Raw genomic sequence first — 24706 nt, 5'->3', positions numbered from 1 at the left:
AGGAGTGCAGATTTCAGTCCAGGCTGCTCCACTTTCGATTCAGCTCCGTGCTAATGGACCTGGGAAGGCAGTGGAAGATGGCCCAAGTGCTTGGGCCCCTGCCATCCACATGGGAGACTCTGAGGGAGTTCCTGGTGCCTGGGTTCAGCCTGTTTGTGGTCCTTTGAGGAGTGAACCAGCAGATGAGGATTTTTCTCTCCCTTTGTAACTCTTTTAAATAAATAAAATAACTTTTTAAAAGATTTGTTTGAAAGGCAGAGTTACAGAGGCTGAGGCTGAGGCAGAGGTGAGAGAGAGAAGTCTTCCATCTGCTGGTTCACTCCCCAAATAGCTGCAATGGCCAGAGCTGGGCTGATCTAAAGCCAGGAGCTTCTTCCAGGTCTCCCACGTGGGTGCAGGAGCCCAAGGACTTGGGCCATCTTCCACTGCTTTCCCAGGCCATAGCAGAGAGCTGGATGGGAAGAGGAGCAGCCGGGACTCGAACCAGCACCCATATGAGATGCCTGCACTGCAGGCAGCAGCCCTAAAATAAATCTTTTTTTATAAATATTTTATTTGAAAGGCAGTGCCAGCCCCCATTTTTAAATTTATTTTAAGATTTATTATATTTCAAAGAGTTACAGAGAGAGGTAGAGACAGAGAGAATTCTTCCATCTGCTGGTTCACTCCCCATATGGCTTCAACAGCCAGAGCTGGGCTGATCCAAAGCCAGGATCCAGGAACTTCTTCCGGGTCTCCCATGTGTGTGCAGGAGCCTAAGGACTTGGGCCATCTTCTACTGCTTTCCCCGGGGCGCATTAGCAGGGAGCTGGATCAGAAGTGGAGCAGCCAGGACTCGAAGAGGCTGGGGCTTTAAACTACTGAGCTACAGCGCCTGCCCCAATAAATCTTTTTTAAAACTATGCTTTTATTTGGCTTCTCACTATCTCTTTAAGATCTTTGGGGAGCGGGGCAGAGGCTTATGGCAGTCCTCCCAGGCCAGCAGACATCAGGACTTCTCTGCTTTCTACCAAGTCAAAGGGAGCAACAAAAGTCTCATTTTCCAAAAAGGTAAAATTATGACGCTGCAGCACAGATAAGATGAACCTGTACCCTGCCGAGAATCTACAGACCATCTGGTTAAATTTCAGCTGCTGCACAGTTTGCTGATTGGCTCCAGTTAAGGTGGAGGGGGTTATCAGACTGCTTTATTCGCATCTCCTGGGAAGGAAGCACAGCTGATCTCTGGGACCTGCAAGTGGGGGCTGGGAAGAGACTCCGGATCCAGGTGGCTGCTCCCCGCAGTTTTCCATTACTGGCTGGGATCGCAAGGCTTCCGGAGCTTTCTTTCCTCCACGCTTTTGTTTCTCTACTCATCAGCATGCATGTGCTAAGAGCAGCCCAGCTTTGAACCTCAGCCTGGTGCTCGGATTCCAGATTGGGGCCACCTGACTGGCTGTCAGGCAGGTGTTCCCTGTGGGTCAGGTGTTCACCCAGATTCCATCAGCTGTAGCTACGGGGCAAGAGCCACGAGGAAGAGACGCGGTTGCCCAGGGGGCTGTGTGTGAAAGGCAGACACTGAGAGTCCCACTGAGAACTCAAGATGAGCAAGCACAAGCTTGTGCCTTTGAATCATTTCCAGGATGAGTCCCGAGCGCTGTGTTGTGTCACTCCCCATCACTGTTCTTTTTGTTCAGGCGGGATAAGAGGGGGTGGGGTCGTGGAATTCACAGGAGTCCATACTTGAGCCTTTTCCATTCCCGTTTCCACCCACATGTGGGACCCTTCTTTGTACAAGCTGTTGAAGTGCTAGAAACCCAGATTTCTTGCAAGAACGAGCACCTTGACCCTCCTCTCATGAGCCTCACTTGTAGGTGGACGGCCACGGCTGCGTGCCGGAGTGGCTGTCCGTGTTCGGTGGGCAAAAGCTACGGGACTCATAGCCACGCGGGAAGTGGGGACCCAGCCCCAGGCCAGCTTCGGTGCAGCTCCCAAGGTGTGCCGGGGAGCGTGCTGGACGCAAAGCCCTCGCCGCCTGCAGGCTTACACGGGCCCACGCATACACTTAACAGATGAGGCCACTTGCCCCACGGGGGGCGAATTAGGGGCGTCCTCCCCTCCCCGGGCAGCCCTGGGACACGGGCAGCGCCTTCCCGGGCGGAGGGCGGCGCGAGGGAGGGAGCGAGGGAAGGGAAAGGCGAGCGTGAGCTGCTTCGAATGCTTGGAATAATTCCGCTTCCGTTTGGGAAGCCGCAGCCTCAGTCCCGCCGCCGCCGCCCGCCGCGTCCGCTCAGCTCCAGCGCCGCGTCCCGCCCGGCCCGCGGCTGCCCGCTCCGCCGCCATGGCCACCTCCCCGCAGAAGTCCCCCTCTGCCCCCAAGTCCCCCACTCCCAAGTCGCCCCCGTCCCGCAAGAAAGATGACTCCTTCCTGGGGAAACTCGGGGGCACCCTGGCCCGGAGGAAGAAAGCCAAGGAGGGTGAGTGCGGCCGAGCCGGGGAGAGCTGCGCGGGTCGGGGCCCGGAGGAGCCGGGGCTCCGGGGCCGGGCGGGAGCGCGCGGCGGGTGCCCGGCGTGGTGGGGCGCGCGCTCGCTTCCCGGGAGCGGCGGGCGGGAGAGCGAGGCGCACCCCGCACCGCGGCCCCGCGGGCGCCTAGCCACGGCCGCCCGGCGCTGCCTTCCCGGGCAGGCGCCCCTGCGGGGCCGCGGACGCGCGCCGCGTGGCAGACAGCGGGAGGCGGCGGGACGCGGAGCCCAGGCCTGGACTCGGCTCGTAGGCTGCTGCTGCCGCCGCCGCTAGGCCCGTGTCTCCGCCCTCTCCGCGCCCCAAAGCTGGCATTTCCCAAGTTTCCGCTGAAACTTTTCCTGGGCGCCGTCACGCTCGCGCTCTGCCTTCATTGGTCTGCAATCTGGCCGTTTCCTGTGGAGTCCTCTTGCAGCAGCCTGGCGGCTCTGGCCCCCGCGGCCCTGTCGTCCATCCCTAGGCCTGCGTTGGTGCGGGGGATTAGTTAGCATCGGTCGTTTGCTGAATGAATGCGTGGAGAACTGGCAGTCCTAGCGGTCCCCCGGTGTAGTAATGATAAACTCTCATCCGGGGAAATCACAACAGGCGTGAATTGAGGCGATCGTAATTTTTTTTTCCACAATAATTTGCATGTAATGCATTTTGTCTCGCGGGTGGATTTAGCATCCTGGTCGTGGTTTGGAAAATAAGGCAGCGGTTCTCATGAAGGCGGTTAGTGACAGGTGTGTGGCTATGAGATGCAGGGTTAGGAAGCGTGTTTTATAGACTGCTCATGGACAGGAAATAACCTCTTGGAAAGCTTTGATGCTGACATGTAAAGTAAGTTTTATGTTCTTGAGGTACCTTAAAGCGTGAAAACTTTAATGCTGAGATTGAACCCAGGTCGACCTGAAGAACTGGATTTCTATTCTCTAGACCGAAGGAGGAAGCAGTAAAACACTACTGGTTACAGTAGTCCTTGTAAACCTACCTGCGTCCAAGACCCCCAGTAGATGGAGGAAACCGTACATAGCACTGAACCCCGGATATATACTGTGTTTTCCTATACAGGCATACCTTTGATGACATTTAACTTAAAAAGAGGTTAGCACCAGTAGATGCCACAATTGTAACAATGTTGTAATACATGCTATGTAACCTGGTCTGTCTCTCATCCTCTTGCTTGGTGTGGTTATGTGAGGGGCTGCAATGCGTGTGTGATGATATCAAGTGAGGTGAATGACACAGGCGTGGGGATAGAGCGTCAGGCTTCTGCAGAAGGGTAATTGGAACACAAGCACTGCGTCGACCTCACGACAGTGGATCTGATGACCTTGATGACGGCTAAGCGACTAATAAGTGGGTACCTTATACATAACAGATACGCTGGATAGGAGGATGACTCATGTCCCAAGTGGGACAGAGAGGGGCAGCCCGAGATTCTGTCACAGTATGTAGAATGACATGCAACATAAAACGTGTGAACTGTTTCTGGAATTTTCCAGCTTGTAAGACTGAAGCCTTGGAAAGTGCATGCTCCTATTTTGGTAACCTGTTGAGTAGTATACAGTTGGTGGCAAATCGTGAAATCCTGGCTTGAAAGCCTCTCTCTGAACTGTCCTTCCAGGTTTTTCCTCCAGTTTTCTTGTATAGGCTCATCCTGCTTACGAGTAGACTTAAGAATTATTGAAACTTAGATGTACCATGAATACTCACCCCATCTTGACCAGTTCTATAGGAAAATTGACTTTCTATTTAGCCAAACGTTGATCTCTCTGTACTACTGTTAGTGGGGCCAGGAGAATAGAAAGAACCTCGTGATGGCCTTTCATCTTTTTAAAGTAGACTAGCCTGCTTTCTGGAGTCTTCCCTTAACCAAGCAAACAGCCTCTGCTCTTATAGTTATCCTCAAAGAATGGATGTGGTTTATAAGGCCCTCTGGTATGCTGCCTCTTCAGTTGGAATCAAGGTCACTGCAGGAAGCAAAAGGCCAATATAGTTGGGATTTTGGAAATAATTTAGTGAAGAGACTGTTGACCTAGCTGTGGGCAGGGTTAAGGGAACCAAGAAGGGAGGCTGCTACACCTGTGGGCCAGCAATAGGTAGGAGCTGTTCCCACTCCTGGTCCCAAGGGGCAAGTGAAGCCAACTGGAACCTGGAGGAGGTTGGAGTCCTGGAAGAGAGGCTGCCTGCCAGAAGCTGTCATTGTAGGGGGACTTAGCCATGATCAGAAATGTGCAGGTGGAGCAGAGTGGCACAAGAAATGCAGATTCTTGTGGTGTGGTGGGTAAAGCCGCCCTCTGTGGCACCGGCATCCCATATGGGCACCGGTTCAAGTCCTGGCTGCTCCACTTCCGATCCAGCTCCCTGCTAATGCACCTGGGAAAGCAGCAGCAGATGGCACAAGTGCTTGGGCCCCTGTACTCATGTGAAGCTCCTGGCTTTGGTCTGGCCTAGCTCTGGCTGATGTGACCATTTGGGGAGTGAACCAGCAGATAAGATCTCTCTCCCTCTTTGTCTCTCTATAACTCTGCCTTTAAAATAAACAAAAATCTTTAAAAAAAGCTGCTGGAGAAGATGTGGGGGAAAAAGGGACACTAACCCACTGTTGGTGGGAATGCAAATTGGTTAAGCCACTATGGAAGTCAGTCTGGAGATTCCTCAGAAACCTGAATATAACCCTACCATTCAACCCAGCCATCCCACTCCTTGGAATTTACCCAAAGGAAACAAAATTGGCAAACAAACAAGCTGTCTGCACATTAATGTTTATTGCAGCTCAATTCACAATAGCTAAGACCTGGAACCAACCCAAATGCCCATCAACAGTAGACTGGATAAAGAAATTATGGGACATGTACTCTATTGAATACTATACAGCAGTCAAAAACAACGAAACCCGGTCATTTGCAACAAGATGGAGGAATTTGGAAAACATCATGCTGAGTGAATTAAGCCAGTCCCAAAGGGACAGATATCATATGTTCTCCCTGATCGGCGACAACTAAGCACCAAAGAGGAAACTTGTTGAAGTGAAATGGACACTATGAGAAACAGTGACTTGATCAGCTCTTGTCCTGACGGTTGATGTACAATGTAATACTTTATCCATTATAGTATTTTTTTGTTCTAGTACCATTGGTTGAACTCTTTAATTAACACACAATTATTCTTAGGTGTTTAAATTTTAACTGAAAAGTGATCCCTGTTAGGAATTTGGAAAACATTATGCTGAGTGAAATAAGCCAATCCCAAAGGGACAAATACCACTTGTTCTCCCTGATAGGTGACAACTAACTGAGCACCAAAAAGGAAACCTGTTAAAGTGAAATGAACACTATGAGAAACAGTGACTTGATCAGCCCTTGCCCTAACTGTTGATGAGCAGCTTAATATGTTATCCCTCTTAGTATTTTTTTTTTGTTTGTTCTACTTAATACTTTTGGTTGAATACTGTAATCAATACACAATTCTTCTTAAGTGCTGAAACTTAACTGAAAAGTGATCGCTGTTAAATATAAGAGTGGGAATAAGAGAGGGAAGAGATGTGCAATTCGGGACACGCTCAAACTGACTTACCTCAAACGGTAGAGTTAGAAACATACCAGGGGATTCCAATTCAATCCCATCAAGGTGGCATGTACCAATGCCATCTCACTAGTCCCAGTGATCAATTTCTTTTCACAATTGATCATAATGATAGGACTAAGAACCAAAGGGATCACAGAAACAAGAATAGTGTCTGCAAATACTAGCTGATAGAAGAAAAAAGGGAGAGAATGATCCAACATGGGAAGTGAGATACATAGCAAACCCATAGAATGGCAGATGTCCTAAACAGCACTCTGGCCTCAGAATCAGCCCTTAAGGCATGCGGATCCGGCTGAAATGCCCATGAGAGTATTTCAGGCATGGAAAGCCAAGACACTCTGGGGGGAAAAAAAAACCTAAATGAAAGATCTCCACGAGTGAGATCCCAGTGGAAAGAATGGGTCATCAAAGAAGGAGGTACCTTTCTCTGAAGGGAGGAGAGAACTTCCACTTTGACCATGGCCTTGTCTAAATATGATCAGAGTCGGTGAACTCAGGGGGCTTCCATAGCCTTGGCAGCTCATGACAAGAGCCTAGGGTGATTACTGAGGCCATAAACAAGAGTGTCAATTTGTTAAGTCAACAACAGGAGTCACTGTGCACCTACTCCTCATGTAGGATCTTTGTCCTTAGTGTGCTGTACATTGAGACTTAATGCTATAACTAGTACTCAAACAGTATTTTTCACTTTATGTTTCTGTGTGGGAGCAAACTGTTGAAATCTTTACTTAATGCATGTTAAACTGATCATCTGTATATAAAGAGAAATGAAAATGAATCTTGATGTGAATGGAAGGGGGGAGGGAGAGGGAAAGGGGAGGGTTTCGGGTGGGAGGGACGTTATGGTGGGGAAGCCATTGTAATCCATAAGCTGTACTTTGGAAATTTATATTCATTAAATAAAAGTTAAAAAAAAAAAAAAGCATATTTTCTTCTCCAGCCTCTGAGTCTTCTAGGGTTTCCCGTTGGCTGCACCCGGTGAGGAGTTACCAGGATAAGGGAATCTGGTGAGCAACATGTGGGGACCAGCTCCTTTATGGTGCACAGCGCCGAGCACAGTGGGGGGAGTGGACAGTTCCTAGCAGACCCTGTCACAGTGAGCTAATCAGAAGTCAACATGGTTCAGTAGTGGTCTAAGCTGAGTAGCCTAGATTAGGGCAGGACCGCCGTCTCCCTCACTCTAGCCCAGCCATAGTGTACTACTATTGCAGCTCAGATTGCTTTTTTTTTTTTTTTGGACAGGCAGAGTTAGAGACAAAGGCCTTCCTTTTTCCTTTGGTTCACCCCCCAAATGGCCGCTACGGCCGGTGCACTGCGCCGATCTGAAGCCAGGAGCCAGGTGCTTCCTCCTGGTCTCCCATGCGGGAACAAGGCCCAAGGACTTGGGCCATCCTCCACTGCCTTCCTAGGCCGCAGCAGAGAGCTGGACTGGAAGAGGAGCAACTGGGACAGAACCAGTGCCCCAACCGGGACTAGAACCCGGTGTGCTGGCCCCGCAGGCGGAGGATTAGCCTAGTGAGCTGTGGTGCAGGCCAAGGTTGCTTTTCTTTATTCCACCAGCCACAGTACCTTGTTCTTTCGATCATTGAGTTTGCTATTAACTGACTCAAAGACATTTTTATGTTTCTCACTCTAACCCCATGCGCTTCCCTATCTCAGATATACTCAATTGGGTTTTTGAAACCAAGTGCAAGATCTAATTAGCTAATCCAGTGGCTGTAAATGAACTCGTGGAAGAGCTCATGGCTTCTTCTAAAGGGGCCAGTCACTACCCAGCTCCAGTGGGGTTGGTGTGGAATGACTGTGTGTGCGGGGTCTCAGTGTGGTACCCGTTGAAGGCTCAGTGAGGTTGGGTCTTGCTGTGCATCCTGCACAAACTCACAGCTCTGTGCCCTGCAGAATCTCTCTTCTTCCACTTTCCCTTTAGTGTTGTAGGGTCTTCTGTTCTTTGTATTTTCCCCAAGACCACTGACATTGCTCTGTCCACAAAATGTCTCAGTGCTTCAGCAGAGAATTCTTCTGTGCCTAAAGACTCCTGTTCGTTTGATACCCGCTGTGCCCCACTGTAGGACACAAAGACTGGAGAGACATGCTATTGGTTGAGTATACCTTATCTGAAATGCTTGGGGTCAGAAGTGTTTCAGGTCAGAGGATTTTGGATTTGGAATATTTGCATAGACTTTACCAGGTTAACATCTTGAATCTGGAATCTGCAATTTGAAATGCTCAAAGTCTGGAACTTTTGAATAATGGGTCAGCTACTTTAAAAGGTTTAGATTTTGTAACATTTCAGATTTTGGATTTTCAGCTTAGGGATGCTCAATTTATATGCATTATTTGGCCTGTGTAGGGCAACAATTTCATATAAGAACATATCCTTCCTAAGGATTCCTGACACACACATCATGGAATGACTTAAGTCTCATAAGAAATGCATTGCAGTCATCATCACCCCTGATGAAAAACAGTGTCCCAGAGCAAGGGAGACTAAGAATAGAAAGTATGGTCTTTAGGATTTGGGCTTGATTTCTGGTCTAGCCTCTTATTTGTTGCTGTGATTTAGGATGGGCTCCTGAAAACCTCCAGGCCTCTTTTTTCTTTGTCTCTAGAATGGGAACAAAAATTCCCTCTTTACATGGAAGGTGAGGCTTCTATGAGAGAGTGTGCACCATGCATTGCATAGTGTGAATAATAGTAGCTTTTAAAGTTGATGAGTCAGTTTTAAAGAGGCTTTGAAGTTTATTATGGCCTGCAGAAGGTTCTGCAGGCTCTGTAAGTAGCCTAGTAGCCCGTGTCTGTATGAAGTGCCTGTGGCATTGTTTGGGTTCAGTTAGTAGCTAGGGGACCTTCCTTTGCAAGCCAGACCCTTGCGTTTCCCCCAGCATCACCTGCCAGCATTTAAAAATCCCTGGGGTCATTCTCGGGGTTGTAGCTGAGGGGCCTTGGTTTTCCTCAGTGAATTGGGTTTCCAGCCCCCATTTGTGTTGGGCGTGGCCCTCCCCTGTTGCTCTTACCTGCTTTCCATCCCTCTTCCTCCAGCTCTATCCTCAAGGCCTGCCCTTCCAGGATCACCATCTTGCATTGAATCAGCCAGGGGAGGCCCCCACGCCGGATCAGCAGCCACGCCCATTCCTGCCCTTTGCCCATTTCAGCTCACTTTGTCTAGTGCATCAAGTATGGGATGAGGACCTGGCTTTCACAATTCTGTAATTCTGTGCTCACCTCTTGGGTCTCGCTGTCCGTTCAGTGTTGCTGGGGAAGGCCCCCAAGCCCTGCAGCAGATGAGTGGCTTCTAGAGTGAGCAGACCCTCAGCAGTGTGGAACAGTCCTTTCTCCTCTCCTAATCAGTTTCATTTGCATTTTCCCATGTGTCTTGCCCAAGCCCTCACCAGTCAAGTGCTTCCCCCAGACCTTGAGGTAGAACATTAAGAACTAGGTGAGAGCGATTTTGAGTTCCTGTCACTCTGCCCCATCCCACCCATATCCCAGCTCTCATTTCCAGTCCCTTCCTGTATTCGTGCCTTCTGAGGAGGCCTTGCTCATGGGGCTGTTCCTCTCAGCTGCCTCTCACACTTGCCGCAGCCAGGGACCCTGCGTCTCCTATCCCCAGTCTTCTCTTGCCCCCCGCCCACCCCTGCGCTCCAGCCTTCTGTAAATGTGCTGTCTTTCCCGTAGGAGAACAGGCTCCTGACTGCTGGTTTCCTCTTCATCGGCTCTCCTGCTTCTCCCTTCTTATCTCCTGGCCACTTTCTGAGCCATTCCATTCTTCCACTGATTATTGATTGAGTGTCTGCCATGTAGCAGGTATGATACAGGTGCTGGAAGAGGGTGGGAATCAGACAAAATGCCTGCCTTCATGGAGCTTACATTCTCGTAGCGGGGAGAACTAATAAACAAGATAAATGGGTAAAATGTGTGTATTTGGATAAGCATGTGATAAATGCTATTGCATGAAATAAAACAGGGAGCGGAGACAGAGTCCTGGGTGGTGGTGGGCTGATGATCTTCAATAGAAAGGCATGTGTGAGTCAGGACCTGAAGGAGGTGAGGGGGAGAGCCAAATGTATATTTTGCAGGAGGAAAATGTTCAGTGCAGAGGCCCCGAGGCAGGACTGGACCTGCCATGTTGCTGAGGGTCAGTAAGGAGGTCCACGTGGCTGGAGGAGAGAGCAAGGCAGCAGACCCCGGAGGTCTTTAGAGCGAGGGCTGGGGCAGGGCGTGAAAGGCCTTGGAGGCCGCAGCGAGACTGGCACCCTCATGCAGAGTAGGATAGGAAAGTTTGGGAGAGCGTTGTGCAGGGGAATTGCATGATGCCTCTTCCGTTTCAAGAGGATCACTCTGATGGTGTTAAGTGATGCTGGGACAAGAGCAGGGAGGTGGGTTTGGAGGCTTCTAGAAAGATCCAGGTGAGAGATGCGGTAGCAGTCTGGGGGCAGAGCAGTGGCAACAGAGCGGGTGAACCTCAAATTCTGGGTGTATTTTGAAGACACAGCACAGGGGATTAACGGAAGAATTGGGTGGAAGCTGAGAGGGTGAAGCCAGGATTGTGTTTGGGTTTGAAGAACGGGAAAGGTGGAATTGATCTCCCTTCTCCCCACTTTGGTGGAGAATTCTGCAGGATGACCTGGTTTGGAGAGGAGGGAGAGGAGCTTAGTTTTGGACCTGCCCAGTTAGAGGTGCCTGTTGGGCTTCCCAGTGGAGGTGATGAGGTTGTGGTTGGTTTGGCCTGGAGACACAATAGTGTGCAGCCACGTGGAGCCACGTGAACATGGATGGGGTCACAGAGGAAGGGAGCGTGCAGAGAAAACGGGAGCACTCCCCGGACTGATCCCCAGGGCTTTCTAGTGTTTGGAAGATGGGCGAGGAGATGACAGACTGGGAAGGAGGCTGGGAGCTGTGTGAGAGGCCGAACACCAGGGGACAGCGTGGAGGCCTGGAAGCAGCTGGCGATCAGCACCAGTTCTGTTCCCGCCACTTTGTGACTTCCCCAGCTGCTGTCACCAGGTTTTCTCCTTTTCAATCACAGTTCCACTTGGGCTCTTAGCGGCATTTGGCATTGGTTTGCTTTCTCAGTTCCTTAAAGTCATCGTCTCCCTTGGCCTTACCCACACTGGGTCCCTAACTACTGCTTTTCAGACCCCTTCACAGCCTGCAGACTTCGTACTGTTTGCCCTCCAGTGAGTGGTTCCTGGGGTTTTAGCTTCTCCTGCTTCATCCTATTGTTCCCCTCCACTTCCCCGCACGTGCGCGCGCACACACACACACACACACACACGTCTCCTCCCCCCAGGTTCTCTCACCTGCTCTCATAGCTTCAGCCACCATCTGCCCACAGATGATTCCCAAATCCGTATCTCAGATCCTGATCCTCGCCCATATCCCACGTGCATTTTCCCGCTGTCTCTTGACTGTGTCACAGGATCCTCAAACTCCACATGCCTTCCATGGAGTTCTTGTTTGTTTCATATACACAAATCCGTGTTTACTCGTCTACCAGCTGCCCAGCTGCCCAAGGAAGAACTGTTGTAGGCTTTTATTTCGGAGGTCAGCACTTTGTCTTAAAGGACCTGATAGTAAATATTTTAGCCTCTTCAGCTTCTACAGCCTTGGTCTCAGCTGTTCAACTCTGCCTCTGTTACTGTCCAGGGGTGGGGAACTTCCAGCTGGTGGGCTGTACAAGGCTCGCAAGATCATTTGGTCTGGCCCTACCAAAGCAACCTCACGCAGGACTCGAAATCCAGTAAATCTGTAGCATGCTGATTTTTGAGTTGATAATTTTGCATGGTCTGTGAATGGTGTTGTAAGTATCCAGATGGCCCTTGGCAGAACAAAGGCTCCAGCCCCTGCCAGAAGATGGGTAAATGGGTCCCTATAACATGTTAGTTATGGACAGTGAGATTGGAATTTCACATAGTTTTTTTGTGTCCCTTTACAGCCATTTAAAAATCTAAAAGCCATTCTTAGCACTGTGAGGATGGTTTCCACTCATGTAGGCTGCACAAAATACAGCAGGCTGGACATGGCTCCTTTTCATCCCTCAGGAAGTCCTGCTGGTTCTGCCTCCTCCATATCACTGCTTTCATCAAGGCCTCGCAAGTGCTGCTGCTTTTAGACTGCTTGTTTATCTTCTACCTGAAATATTGTAGCATCCATCCAAGTGGCCTCCTCATATCTGGTCCCTTTTTGTTCAATTCTTCCTTCATCCTTTTGCCAATAAGTTAAAAAAATTTTTTTAATCTATTTGAAAGGCAGAGAGAGGGAGCCAGATCAGTCTTCATTCCCCACATGTCTTCAGCAGCCAGGACTGGGACAGGCTGAAGCCATGAGCCTGGAACTCCATCCTCATCTCCCATGAGAGTAGCCTGGGAACCCAACCATTCAGGCCATCCCTGGCCACCTCCCAGGTGCATGAACAAGAAGCTGGACCAGAGCTGAGTGATCAGCACCCAAAGTAGCACTCTGATATGGGGCATGGACGTCCCAAGCAGTGACTCCACCCACTGTGTGACAGCGTCCATCCCAATATGATGTTTCTGCAGACACAGAGCAAGGGCCAGTGTTGTGGGGTGGCAGATTAAGCTGTGAGTCGTGATGCTGGTGTGCCATATTGGAGTGCTGGTTTGAGTCCCAGCTGCTCTGCTTCTGATCCAGTTTCTTTTTTTTTTTTTTTTTTTTTTTTGACAGGCAGAGTGGACAGTGAGAGAGAGAGACAGAGAGAAAGGTCTTCCTTTGCCGTTGGTTCACCCTCCAATGGCCGCCGCGGCCGGCGCGCTGCGGCCGGCGCACCGCGCCGATCCCGTGGCAGGAGCCAGGAGCCAGGTGCTTTTCCTGGTCTCCCATGGGGTGCAGGGCCCAAGCACCTGGGCCATCCTCCACTGCACTCCCTGGCCACAGCAGAGAGCTGGCCTGGAAGAGGGGCAACCGGGACAGAATCCGGCGCCCCGACTGGGACTAGAACCTGGTGTGCCGGCGCCGCTAGGCGGAGGATTAGCCTAGTGAGCCGCGGCGCCGGCCCTGATCCAGTTCCTTGCTAATGCAGCTGGAAAGGTAGCAGGTGGTGGCTCCTACCATCCACTTGGGAGACCAGGATGGAGTTTCTGGCTCCTTACGTCAGCCTAGTCCAGACCTGGCTGTTGTGGCCATTTTGGGAATAAACCAGTAGATGGAAGATCTCCCTCTCTCTCTCTCTCACTCTCCCACTCACTCTGCCTTTCAGATAGATCGACTGATAGATCTTATAAAAAGTTAAAAGAGCTGGCGCTGTGGCTCAATAGGCTAATCCTCCGCCTGCGGCGCTGGCACACCGGGTTCTAGTCCCGGTTGGGGTGCTGGATTCTGTCCCGGTTGCCCCTCTTCCAGGCCAGCTCTCTGCTGTGGCCCGGGAGTGCAGTGGAGGATGGCCCAAGTGCTTGGGCCCTGCACCCCATGGGAGACCAGGAGGAAGCACCTGGCTCCTGGCTTTGGATCGGTGCAGTGCCAGCTGCAGCGTACCTGCCGTAGTGGCTACTTGGGGGGTGAACCAATGCAAAAAGGAAGACCTTTCTCTCTCTCTCTCTCTCATTGTCTAACTCTACCTGTCAAAAAAAATTTTTTTTTAAAAAGTTAAAAAAAAAACCACAAAGATAACTTCTCCCCACGGCAAATTTCTCAGCATAGCATTCAAGAATGTCACAACCACTCTTTCCTTTACTTTTTGATGCTGTCTCCTCTATTTCCCTTCCCAAAAAAAAAAAAAAAAATCTCCGTTTTAGCTGCAGCAAACCACCCTTCATTCCCCAGACACATCCTGTTCTTTCACAGGCTTTTACCTTGTCACATGCTAATACACCTCTCTAGAAAGATCTTCTGCTCTATAAACTCTATTCGTTCATCAAGACCAAACTCGGACATCCCCTCTGCATGGAGCTTTCCATTGCACCTCCAGGGAAAGGGGGACAGTCCCTTCTCTGGCCCCTCAGTGCCTTGTTCCTGCTGTGCTGTAGCACTGGCCACGTGGCACTGTCACCACGTGTGGCTGTGTGTGGCACACACTGTGGTGAGACCCTCCTGCCGCCCTCCTGCCTGGTAAAATATTTAACACATAATGATCTTGGAATTTCTGTGGAATGAATCTCCCCATATTCACTTTGGTGGGGAAAATAGCCCCCCACTCATTGGTTGTGTGACTTCATATGGATTTCTCCCCCTTTCTCATATTAACTGCCCGTTTCTAATATTAGAGGATTAGGCTAAATAACCTCACAGGGCCCTGCAGCCCTGGTATTGTGTGAGTTCCGAGCTCTGATTTCACCAGGCTTCTCTCAAATTCAGTTTTATTGTGTCTGTCGGGTGGTCTGGGAATTACATCATCACAAAGACCTCTTTCTTCCCTGCACTAATGAAGGCACCTCTGTGTCGGGAGGAGGAGATGGAGACGGGGATAAGTGGGCCCGGGCCCAAGGACACCTCCATGTTAGGAACCAGCCTCCTTGTCTCATGGAATATCTCCATTTGGTGAACAAGCACAGTTCATAATTAGGTTGTAGCTATTACTACAGGAGGAGAGATGAAATCCTCGTGTAAACATTTGTAAGCATCTAAAATCTCCACTCACAGTCATGGAAAAAAAGAACAACATCTGAGAGACGTCTCACCACAACTTCAGTAGTAAAATACTAATAAAAAAAAAAAAACACAGATGTAAGCATTCTGGTAAGTTCTTAGTAGGTTGCACAGGCTGACATCGGTAGGGTATCCAAACGAGCTTGGCCTGAGGACCGCAGTCCCTGGCCAGGGAGGCCTCACCGGGCTGGGGCCCTGGCCTCAGCCCTTCTCTTTCATTTCCCTGCAGACGCCAGGCGTCTGCTCACATTTGTACCATAGGGGTCTAGCACAGCACCGGTGTACTTAACGTCCTCGTAAATGCTTCTCATCCAAGTGCCTCAGTTGTCACCGGGTGTTTTCTTCCCACTGAGGGAGTGCGCAGGTTACTGTAAATTCTGTTCCAACCTCAGGTGACTCTTCCGGTCCCCAGAGTCCACCAGAGCCCCTCTGTGTGTGTGTCTGTGTGTGTGCGCGCGCGTGTGCATGTATCTTATAAAAATGTCTACCCTCCTTCCCATACACACAAAAGAATCTCTTTACCTGTTGTAGGAAGACATTATCAGCTAGTCTAGCTTGGCATATATGCAAAGGTCCTTAGGCCCATCGGTTTGGGTCCTAGGATCCGTGGGTGTTGATTGCATAGTGGGGCAGTGAACCTGCAGGGAGGCCCACTGGTTGCGGGGGGCGGGGAGGCCTGGATAATATGCAGTGCAGAAATGACTTTGCACATAATCATGTTAGAGTGCTAAATGAAGAAGGACCAAGATGAATCCACCTATTTGCAAGATTTGAGAGACATATGCCAACCACGTAGCCTCTGAGTTTTTAAAATAAAAGTCTTTTCTTCCCAGTTATAAAATTAACCCATGCATATGGGATTTCTGGAAAAGTAGAAAGATAAACAACCATACAAAGTTTCACATCCCAAAGGCCATTGCTATTATCATTTTGGTTTACTTCTCTTATTTATTCTACCTTTTGTTCTTACTTACAATTGTGAATATACTAGGTAACTAGGTATATTCATAAAAATTCTGTTTTTTTCCTTCTAGTTATTATATATTTTTCATTATTCATCTTACTAAAGTTTTATAGGTGCATAATATTCCATTGGGTGACTCTCTTGTTTGTTTTTTTTTTTTTTTAAAGATTTATTGATTTGAAAGAATTACACATGGAGAGGTCTTCCATCCGCTGATTCACTCCCCAGTTGGTCACAGTGGCCGGAGCTGCGCCCATCCAAAGCCAGGAACTTCTTCCAGGTCTCCCACATGGGTGCAGGGACCCAAGGACTTGGGCCATCTTCTACTGCTTTCCCAGGCCACACAGAGAGCTGGGTCGGAAGAGGAGCAGCTGGAACTCGAACTGGCGCCCATATGGGATGCCGGCACTGCAGGCGGCAGCTTTACTCGCTGCACCACAGTGCTGGCCCCTCTCCTGTTGTTTACTCAACCATTTCCTTTGCTTCTTTTTTTTTCTCCTTAGAAATAATGTGGCCTAAAGGTTTTAGAAGATATTCAGGATAATTGTCTCGGGTGGAGCCCCAAAAAGCAAGCAGAGTGACAAGTGGCGGGTTAACACGCGTCCTTTAGAACTGGCAGCCAAGGAGCAGAACCTGCGGTTGCCGGTTGCTGCCGGAGCTCCCTGCTGGGTGGCTCAGAAGTGAAGCCCTTGTGTCAGGCTGCAGCTTCTGTTGGCTGCTGGCTGGCAACACCGCATCCCCTAAGGTGCCGGCTCGGAGGGTGGTGGTCGGGGCCGCAGGCTTCAAGCCTGCCAGGGACCATGCTGAGTAAGGCTGAGGCTTAGCTGGCTCTTTATTTTGGGATGTTCTCCTTTTAGGGCCATCCTTCCATCTTTATGTGGCTCCTCACTGAGCCCAGTGGTGGCCGCCTTGGGAACAGGCCCCGGCTGGCAGCCATCACCCCTGTCCTCCCCTCCCCTACTCCAGGTCTCTCTAGGCCAGTGGGGGAGGGTAGGTGAAGGAGGCCCTTTGTCTTGAATACCTCCCCCAACCCCAACCTCTGACCTCCTGGGCTCATCCCTGCCCTGGTGTCACAGACCTCAGGTGTATGCAGAGTGCTATGGCGGACATATTTAGGTTGGCTGCTCATATAGGGGAACCCTTGGGTGATCCAGTGCCTTAAGCTGGGGCTGAGCTGGGCCTCAGGGGCCAGGCATCAGCCTGCTGCAGTGAGAGGCCATCGTCAGGGGTCTCACTTCACCTCTGAAGAGCGGCTCCTAGCCTGCTAGAGCAGGTCGCATAAGGTTCCGGGCACTCACTGGGGAGGTAGCCGGCTCCCCGGGAGTGCTGTGTGCAAGGCGTTTCTGTCATCGCTGAATTCATACTCCGCTCCCTTCACTCATTCCCTTATCTCTTTACAATCTTAGGCAGCTCCTCTCGCTGTGCTGTGGAAAGCCTAGTCTGGCTCAGCGACCCAAGCTCTTTCCGAGATGCAGCTGACCGCCCGGGGGTGAAGGTGTTGGGCTGCTTCTGCTTCCACAGTGATGTCCACCAGGGTCACCACGCTCCTGAGGACACCAGGGGCTCGGTGCAGCAGCCCCCGTGCCTGTTTGCTTCCAGCATCCATCCCCTGGCAGAATCAGGAGCCTGCCAATTGCAGGATCGCGCGGACTTTCCCACTCAAGATAATTATTCCTTTTTTTTTTTTTTTTTTTTTTTTACAGGCAGAGTGAGAGAGAGAAAGGTCTTCCTTTTGCCATTGGTTCACCCTCCAATGGCCGCCACGGCTGGTGCGCTGCGGCCGGCGTACCGCGCTGATCCGAAGGCAGGAGCCAGGTGCTTCTCCTGGTCTCCCATGGGGTGCAGGGCCCAAGCACTTGGGCCATCCTCCACTGCACTCCCTGGCCGCAGCAGAGAGCTGGCCTGGAAGAGGGGCAACCGGGACAGAATCCGGCGCCCCGACCGTGACTAGAACCTGGTGTGCCGGCACCGCAGGCAGAGGATTAGCCTATTGAGCCGCGGCACCGGCCAAGATAATTATTCCTAACGCAACTTTTGTCTTGGTCAGCTGCTGGGGAGGGGAAGGAGGGAGGAATTTGGGAGGGTCCTGTTTTGGTCAGCTTTTCAGGACCACAGCAAACTACCTGAAGCAATGAACTTCATAAAGAGAAAAGGTTTATTTAGCTCAGTGTTGGAGGTTCAAGTCCAAGATCAAGCCGCCCCTCTGGCTTAGCATCTGGTGAGGGTGTTGGGAATGGTAGGTTGTGTGCAGGAGGATCATGTGCTACGCAAAGAGAGGGGGGGAGGGAGAGAGGGATGGAGGGGCCGGGCCCGAATCAGGCTTTTCATAATCTCCTTGTGAGCTCTCTGTTTCCAGGGCACACCCTAGCCCCCTAAGGACCTCTGAGTAGGCTCACCTCAAGTTTCCACCATAACTGGATTATGTTTCTACTCATTTAGTGCCATTAACTTACAACTTTGAGATGTAAATGTATAAGTTCAGGGGACAAACTGTGTTCAAGCCATAGCAGGTCTGCAGTCCCAGTGCCCAGATGTAGGCCGCACAGCCCGTCTGCCGAGGCGGGTGCCCAGGTGTCAGGGTGCAGAGATTCTGAGCAGAGAATCAGTGTCTGAGCCCTGAGTTAGGAAGACTTAGCCGAGTCCCTGGTGATGTCTTAGATTCAGGGTCCTGGGGGCAGAATTCAGCAGGCAGGCCAGGACCCTCCTGAGGAGGTCAGAGGCTGCCCATGCAGCCCAGGCTCTCTGGTCCCAAAGTGGGGTTGGAGGTGCGTGGGGAGGCTGCTCATGCTCATTCGGGGTCCCTGGTCCTTGCCTTGCTCGCCTCCTCCCCTATGCTCCAGGACTAGAGGTAAATTTTCCTCTCCGTGGAGAGGGGCTTTCCTATTTACTAGAGGGCTGAGCTACTCCTGGCTCTCAGCTCTGGTGGGGCAGACAGCTGGGAGAACTGGGCTGCAAAAACGTACAGTTTGCATGCTATTTGCAGAATGCAAGAGCAGGGTACACGTTTCTGTTTGAAAGCAGCCTTCAGGGTACAGGGTCACCGTTAAATCCTGAAATCGGCCCTTGCGCGGAAAAGCAGCTGCCTCTTGGCTGAGGATGGCAAGGCCTCTCTCGGTGGGCTCAGTAACGGCCCCAGCACGTGCCCAGGTTCTCCGGGAACTGAATGGTCCCTTCACCTGTGCTTCCTCTGTGGCTGTTGTTACTTGCAGGGCTCCCATGATGGCGGTACGGAGGCTATGCTGAGTGTGGCCAGGGTGATGGACACCCAGGTCTCACACCTTGTAATGGCCCTGCCAGGGGTGGATGTTAGCACGCCTGGGACCTGACACTTCACTAAATCTGGGACATGCAGCCTGGGAGATGAGAGTTCAGAATTGCTTAAATTGGTGTCAGAACAGGTGGGAAACAGGAGTTCAGGGCTATGAATTGGATGGATGGCAATTGTCGCTCAGTTTGTAAGGCCTGAATGTCAGCTTTTCAAATGATGTGACATGAATTTAAGTAATTCAGACTCCTAGCTACCTAGCCCTCTCAGTGTTACTGGTGCAGGAAGTATGATTCCTGGTCTAGCTTATGTTCTTGTGTGAACAAAAAACAAAACAAAACGTCCCTGCTGGCATCTCGGGTGTTGGAGGTGGTGTTTGCGTGGAATTGGTATCAATGTGTTGTCAGTTTCCCTGGCAGTGTGGATGACAACTTCATTTCCTGCCTGGCAATTCCCCGAGCTACACTTGCAGCCGTGACCTCTCACCTGCAATGTGGACTCATTAGCATGTGTGTGTCGTGGCATTGCCACTTGCATGCAGAGATGGACTGGGTTTCAACAGAGGGCACGGTGTTCCCAAAGGCTTCTGACAAGCTGCGAAAGAGCTCGGCTCCGGTCTCCGATGGAAGCTCAAGTCCAGAGGAGAGGTCGTCTGATCCATCTGGAGAGTAGGCACTTCTTTTTTTCCTAAATAGAGTAGCTTTATTGAGATAAAATCCTTCCACTCACAAGGCATAATGCAATGGACTTTTGTGTATTTATGATTGTGCATCAACCATTGCCAACAGTGAATTTTGGAGCATGTTCATCACCCCAGAGAGAAACCCTATACCTATTAACAGGTATTCCTTCTGTCACAGACTCCAAGTCAACCACTCCTCCCCTTTCTGTCTCTGAATTTGCCCGTTCCAGACATTGCATAGCAGTGGGACCATATGGTGGGTGTCTTTGGAGACTGTCCTCTTTCACGTAGCATAGCAATTTCAGGGTTCCTCTGTGCTGCAGGGCTTCATTCCTTTTTATGGCAGGGAAATAGTCTATTATATGGATATGCCACATTTGGTTTATCCATTCATCAGTCGAGGGACACCTGGATCGTTTGTGATTTTTGATGATTAACATTGTGGCTGTGAATTTTCGTGCACACATTTTTATGTGGACAAATGTTTTCATTTCTCTTGGGTGTACACTTTTCGATAACAATAGTAAAATAGGTGCACCAGGAGCAGGTAGCTCTATAGTGGCACTGTGGTTCCTGGCTCAGGTACCTTACATATGCTCATTTATTTCGTCTTCCTAATGACCACCGTCAGATAGGTATTAGCATCTTTGTTCCTTCACACATGAGAAAACTGAGACACGGAGAGGCCAGATAACTTGCCCCACGTCAAGGCTAGTGTAGTAGTTAATGCCAGCTGCTGCAACAGGTAAGTTCTGACCTCTCAGATACCTGACCTAAGTCCATTTCTGGCTTATTGCAGAACCCCATGACACCGTTCATGGTGGAGCTGCCTGCCATGTGGTCACTCAGGGTCCCAGCCCCTTCTCTTCTTAAGTCTCTACCTTTCTGCAGGTTTCTGAGTCCTCTCCACTCCTCCAGTGGGTGAGGACTGCCGGATGACGAGTTTTTGAGTCCCGTGCCTGGATGTGGTGCATACTACTTACCAGTGGCTAGAATTCAGTGGCATGGCCACACCTAAGCACCAGGGAGGCTCAGGAACATAATTCCCCTGCCTGCTCGGGACAAAGGAAATGAATGGGTCTTGGCCAGCTTGCATACCTTGTTTTCCTTTTTAAAGATTATTTTATTTTGATTTGAAAGGCAGAGTTAGAGGGAAAGACAGAGGGATCTTCCCTACACTGGCTCACTCCCCAAATGGCTGCGACAGCTGGAGCTGGGCTGATCCGAAGCCAGAAGCTTCTTCTGGGTCTCCCACATGGGTACAGGGGCTCAAGCACTTGGGCTAACTTCTGCTGCTTTCCCAGGCATATTAGCAGGGAGCAGGATTGGAAGTGGAGCAACCAGGACTTGAACCAATGCCTATGTAGAATGCTGATTTGTGGGCAGCAGCTTTTTGCTTTGCCAGAGCCCCGGCCCCAACATGTGCACCATTTTGCCACTGCTGGCGAGAGGAAGCCATGGGCTTTGAACTCAAGTAGGCTGGAGGCTCTCTGCTAACTGGCACACTGCTGTCTCACTGTGCAAGTGGCTTAGGGGTCTGAGAGAAACATGGAGCATTACACAGGTTTTTCCTCAGTTTCCCTCTTACCTGGATGCTATCAAAGTCATGGTGTTTCAGAAAAAGGATAATAATAAAACTAGAAATTAACATGAATTGTTTCCTCTGTGCCAACCCTGTTCTAGGACTTCTAGGTGTTCTCTCTCACTTAATTGTCACAGTTGAGCCCTGTGGGTGGAGAGTGATTATCACAGTCCTCCGTGTTCACCGGTTCAGCTGAACGCTCTGTCGACTTTGTGTAGGTGTGAAAGTAGGCACCGTCCTTGGGTTTTGAATTTGGATCCTTTCCCTGGCTGGTGTGGTGCTATGTGATTCTCCCTTCTGATGCCGGGCAGGGACGTCCAGGCTCAGCTGCCAGCCGGCCCCGAGACCCCATCGGGGAACAGCCGAGGCCTGGCGTGAGTGCATTATGGGGCTGCGTGTTCAGGGGTCAGCTGTGCTGGGTGCACTGTCAGCTGACCGTGTCTCAGTCACTGTTGGAGCGCAGCCCCAGCGTGAGTCCATGAGCATTGGCATTTCCGTCTTGCAGGTGAGGAAGCTCACGAGGAGGACTTAATTTTGTGATCACGGCCATGTCAGTAAGCCCTGTTTCTGGCCTTTGAACGCCCCTACCCGAGAACCCCGGGCAAGGTGGAGGTGGAAGGGAAGAGAAGGTGAGAAAGCCAAGGCCACGGAGGCTACAGCCCCAACCTCATTTGGATCCACTCACTAGATGGATACAATGGCCAGGACTGGGCCAGGCCAAAGCCAGGAACTTCAACCAGGTCACCCAGATGGGTGGCAGGGGCCTAAACACTTGGGCCATCTTCTGCTTTTCCCAGGCCGTTAGCAGGGAGCTGTATCAGAAGTGGAGCAACCGGGACATGAACCGTGCTCATATGGGATGTTGGCATCACGGGTGTTAGCTTTACCTGCTACGGTACAGCACCAGCCCCCAGTTTTATTTCTGATTCCAGCTTCCTGATAATGTGCACCCTGGGAGGCAGGGGGTAGTGGCTCAAGTACTTGGTCTCTGCTACCCACGTGGGAGACCTGGGTGGAGTTCCAGGTTCCTGGCTGTGGGCTGGCCTAGCCCTGACTTTTGTGGGCATTTGGGGAGTGAACCAGATGATGGAAGATAAATCCCTATCTCTATCTGTCTCTCTCTTTGAAAAATAAATGAAGAAATTGTAATGTGTAAGAATGGCTTCATATACTGTAGTAGAGGGGTTGAGGCATAGACGGACACTGGGGTGAGCACCCATGGTTCTCTCAGGACGTGATGGGTATGTGGAGGGCTGCTGGCCTCCTCTCCACTTTGGGGGGAATTGCAATTTTCGTTACAGATATAAGGATACTCCCAAATGCTTGTGGAATATGGAATTAAAAGATTGTTTATTTTTGGTGCAGAAATCTTGATTTTCATACATAATACATTATTGCCATGAATTTTTTGAAGATCCCCTTGTCTGATGGAAAAGAGAGAGAAAGAGGACTTAAATGAAAATTGAACATGACTTTTTTTTTTTAGATTTTTAAATTTATTTGAAAGGTAGAGTTAGAGAAAGGCAGAGAGAGAGATTGAGAGAGATGGATTCCATCCTCTGGCTCTCCCCAAATGGCTGCAATGGCCAGAGCTGGGCTGTGGGTCTCTCATGTGTGTGCAGGAGCCCATGGACTTGGGCCATTTTCCTCTGCTTTCCAAGGCCATTAGCAGGGAGCTGGAGTGGAAGTGAAGCAGCCAGGGTTCGAACCAGCGCCCAAATGGGATGGTGGCACTGCAGGCGGCTGCTTTACCCGCTATGCCACAGCGTGGGCCCTGAGCACGACTCTTGTAGCCCCCAGGTATTAATCCCAGTGGTAGAAGTGGGCTCTGAACACTGACCCCATCTCTTGAGGTGTGGCTGCGATGTGCTACGGGCCTCCGGGGACTGTGCCAGGGAGCTGGTGGCTGGTTCTGGGGTTCGGATTCCGAGCTGCTCCAAGAGGCCACGAGGAGAACCTCTAGAACTGGGCTGCATGAGGAAGACGTGGAGTCCACCTAGATGAGGCCACCCCGCCTTGGCCAGGGCCAGTCCAGCAGCCCAGGACAAGCGTCTCGCTGGAAGGTGCAGTGTGGCCCAGGCCCCAGCCACACTTTAATTAAGCAGTGGAAATCTCTTGGACTGGCCAGTCCTCCTGGGTCCCAGCTGAAGCCGGCTCACGACTGGCCAAGGGCCCTCCCCATTCCCTGCCTAAGATCAACAGCCCACACTTGGCAGCCCGGCTTCTGACCCACAGCAAATTAAGCCTGGCGTTTGGAGATGGTATTAAATGTCCCGAGTCAGTACTCTGGAGGCGGCGTCAGAACAATTAAAACCCTGCTTGCCCACTCAGATTGTTGGAAGATGCTCGAATGTGAGGTTTTCAATGCGCTTTTGTGGCTCAGCAGGTTGAAAAGGGTGGGGCCTGCTTGGCAGGGTTCTGAGGGTAGATTATTCCTTTGCTCACCGTAACACATGATTAACAAGGAGAAACCAACAGTAATGATAGTCACTGTTTCGTAACTTCTGGTTTCTTGAAAGGTGTTGGCAGCTTGGCTCGTGTGTCCAGTTGTTCAGCGCATACATGTTGAGAGGCAAGCCTGGTAGGGAGGTTTCTGGGCCCTGAGGCCGACAGCCTGGTCCCACGTCGAGCTGGCTGTCTGGCAGGACAGGTTCAACGTTCCTTCTGAGCACTGGCCTCCCCGTCCGCACAGTGGGATGAGATGAGTACCTGCCTCAGGTGAAAGGTGTCATCTTTGGTAACTGGTAAAGTGTATGAGATAGGACCTGGGGGTGGGCGTTCGGCCTGGTGGTTAGGATGCCCAGGTCACACATCCAGGTACCTGGGTTCAAGTCCCAGCTCTGGCTGCTGGCTGCAGCTTCCTGCCAGTGTATATCCTGGGAGGCAGTGACTGATGCTCTACCATGGGGGAGACCCGGATGGAATTCTAGCTCCTGGCTTCGGACCCCCTGCAGTTACAGGCATTTGGGAGTAAACCAGTGGATGAATGGAAGGTATCTTTTCTTTTTCTCTCTGCCTCTCAAATAAATAAATTTTACAATAAATAGATTAAAAAATAAGTGAAGTAGGGCCTGGCTGTCAATGAACAGTCCATAAATATAAAGATGCTTCACAAGTTCAGGAAACTATGGAGTTGAAAGAAAGTTTATTTTTGTGTGAAAAACATTGAAATCCACACATAGATGGGTTTCAAAAATTTCATGATAATGCATATTATGAACAAAACTATGCATGGATTGCAAAAGTTTTTGTACCAAAGCAAACTTTTTTTTTTAAAGATTTATTTATTTATTTGAAAGGTAGAGTAATGGAGAGGAGATAGAGAGAGAGAGAGAGATCTTCTCTCTGCTGGTTCACTCTCCAGATGGGTACAATGGCCGGGGGTAGGCCAGGCTGGAGCCAGGAGCTTCTTTCTGGTCTCCCATATGGATGCAGGGGTTCAGGGCCTTGTTCCATCCTCCATTGCTTTTCCAGGAGCATTAGCAGGGTGCTGGATCAGAAGTAGAGCAGCTGAGACTCAAACTGGTGACCATATGGGATGC

General features: G+C 50.6%; 1 protein-coding gene across 2 annotated transcripts in view; it reads left to right on the top strand.

Moving 5' to 3' along the window:
* Positions 1 to 2207: 2207 nt before the first annotated feature.
* Positions 2208 to 24706, top strand: part of PARVA (parvin alpha) — a 170619-nt gene continuing 148120 nt past the window's right edge. The window contains exon 1 of one of the 2 annotated variants that reach the window (XM_051824857.2): positions 2208 to 2456. In XM_051824857.2, the coding sequence (XP_051680817.1) occupies positions 2321 to 2456 (136 nt within the window). In that variant the 5' untranslated portion in view covers positions 2208 to 2320. The remainder of the gene's footprint in view (positions 2457 to 24706) is intronic. The other variant, XM_051824848.2, reaches the window with a different exon arrangement.

This window comes from Oryctolagus cuniculus, chromosome 1 (genome assembly GCF_964237555.1).
Source record: "Oryctolagus cuniculus chromosome 1, mOryCun1.1, whole genome shotgun sequence".
Taxonomy (NCBI): domain Eukaryota; kingdom Metazoa; phylum Chordata; class Mammalia; order Lagomorpha; family Leporidae; genus Oryctolagus; species Oryctolagus cuniculus.
Note: the sequence above shows the minus strand (reverse complement) of the source record. Positions and strands in the feature narration are given on the sequence as shown.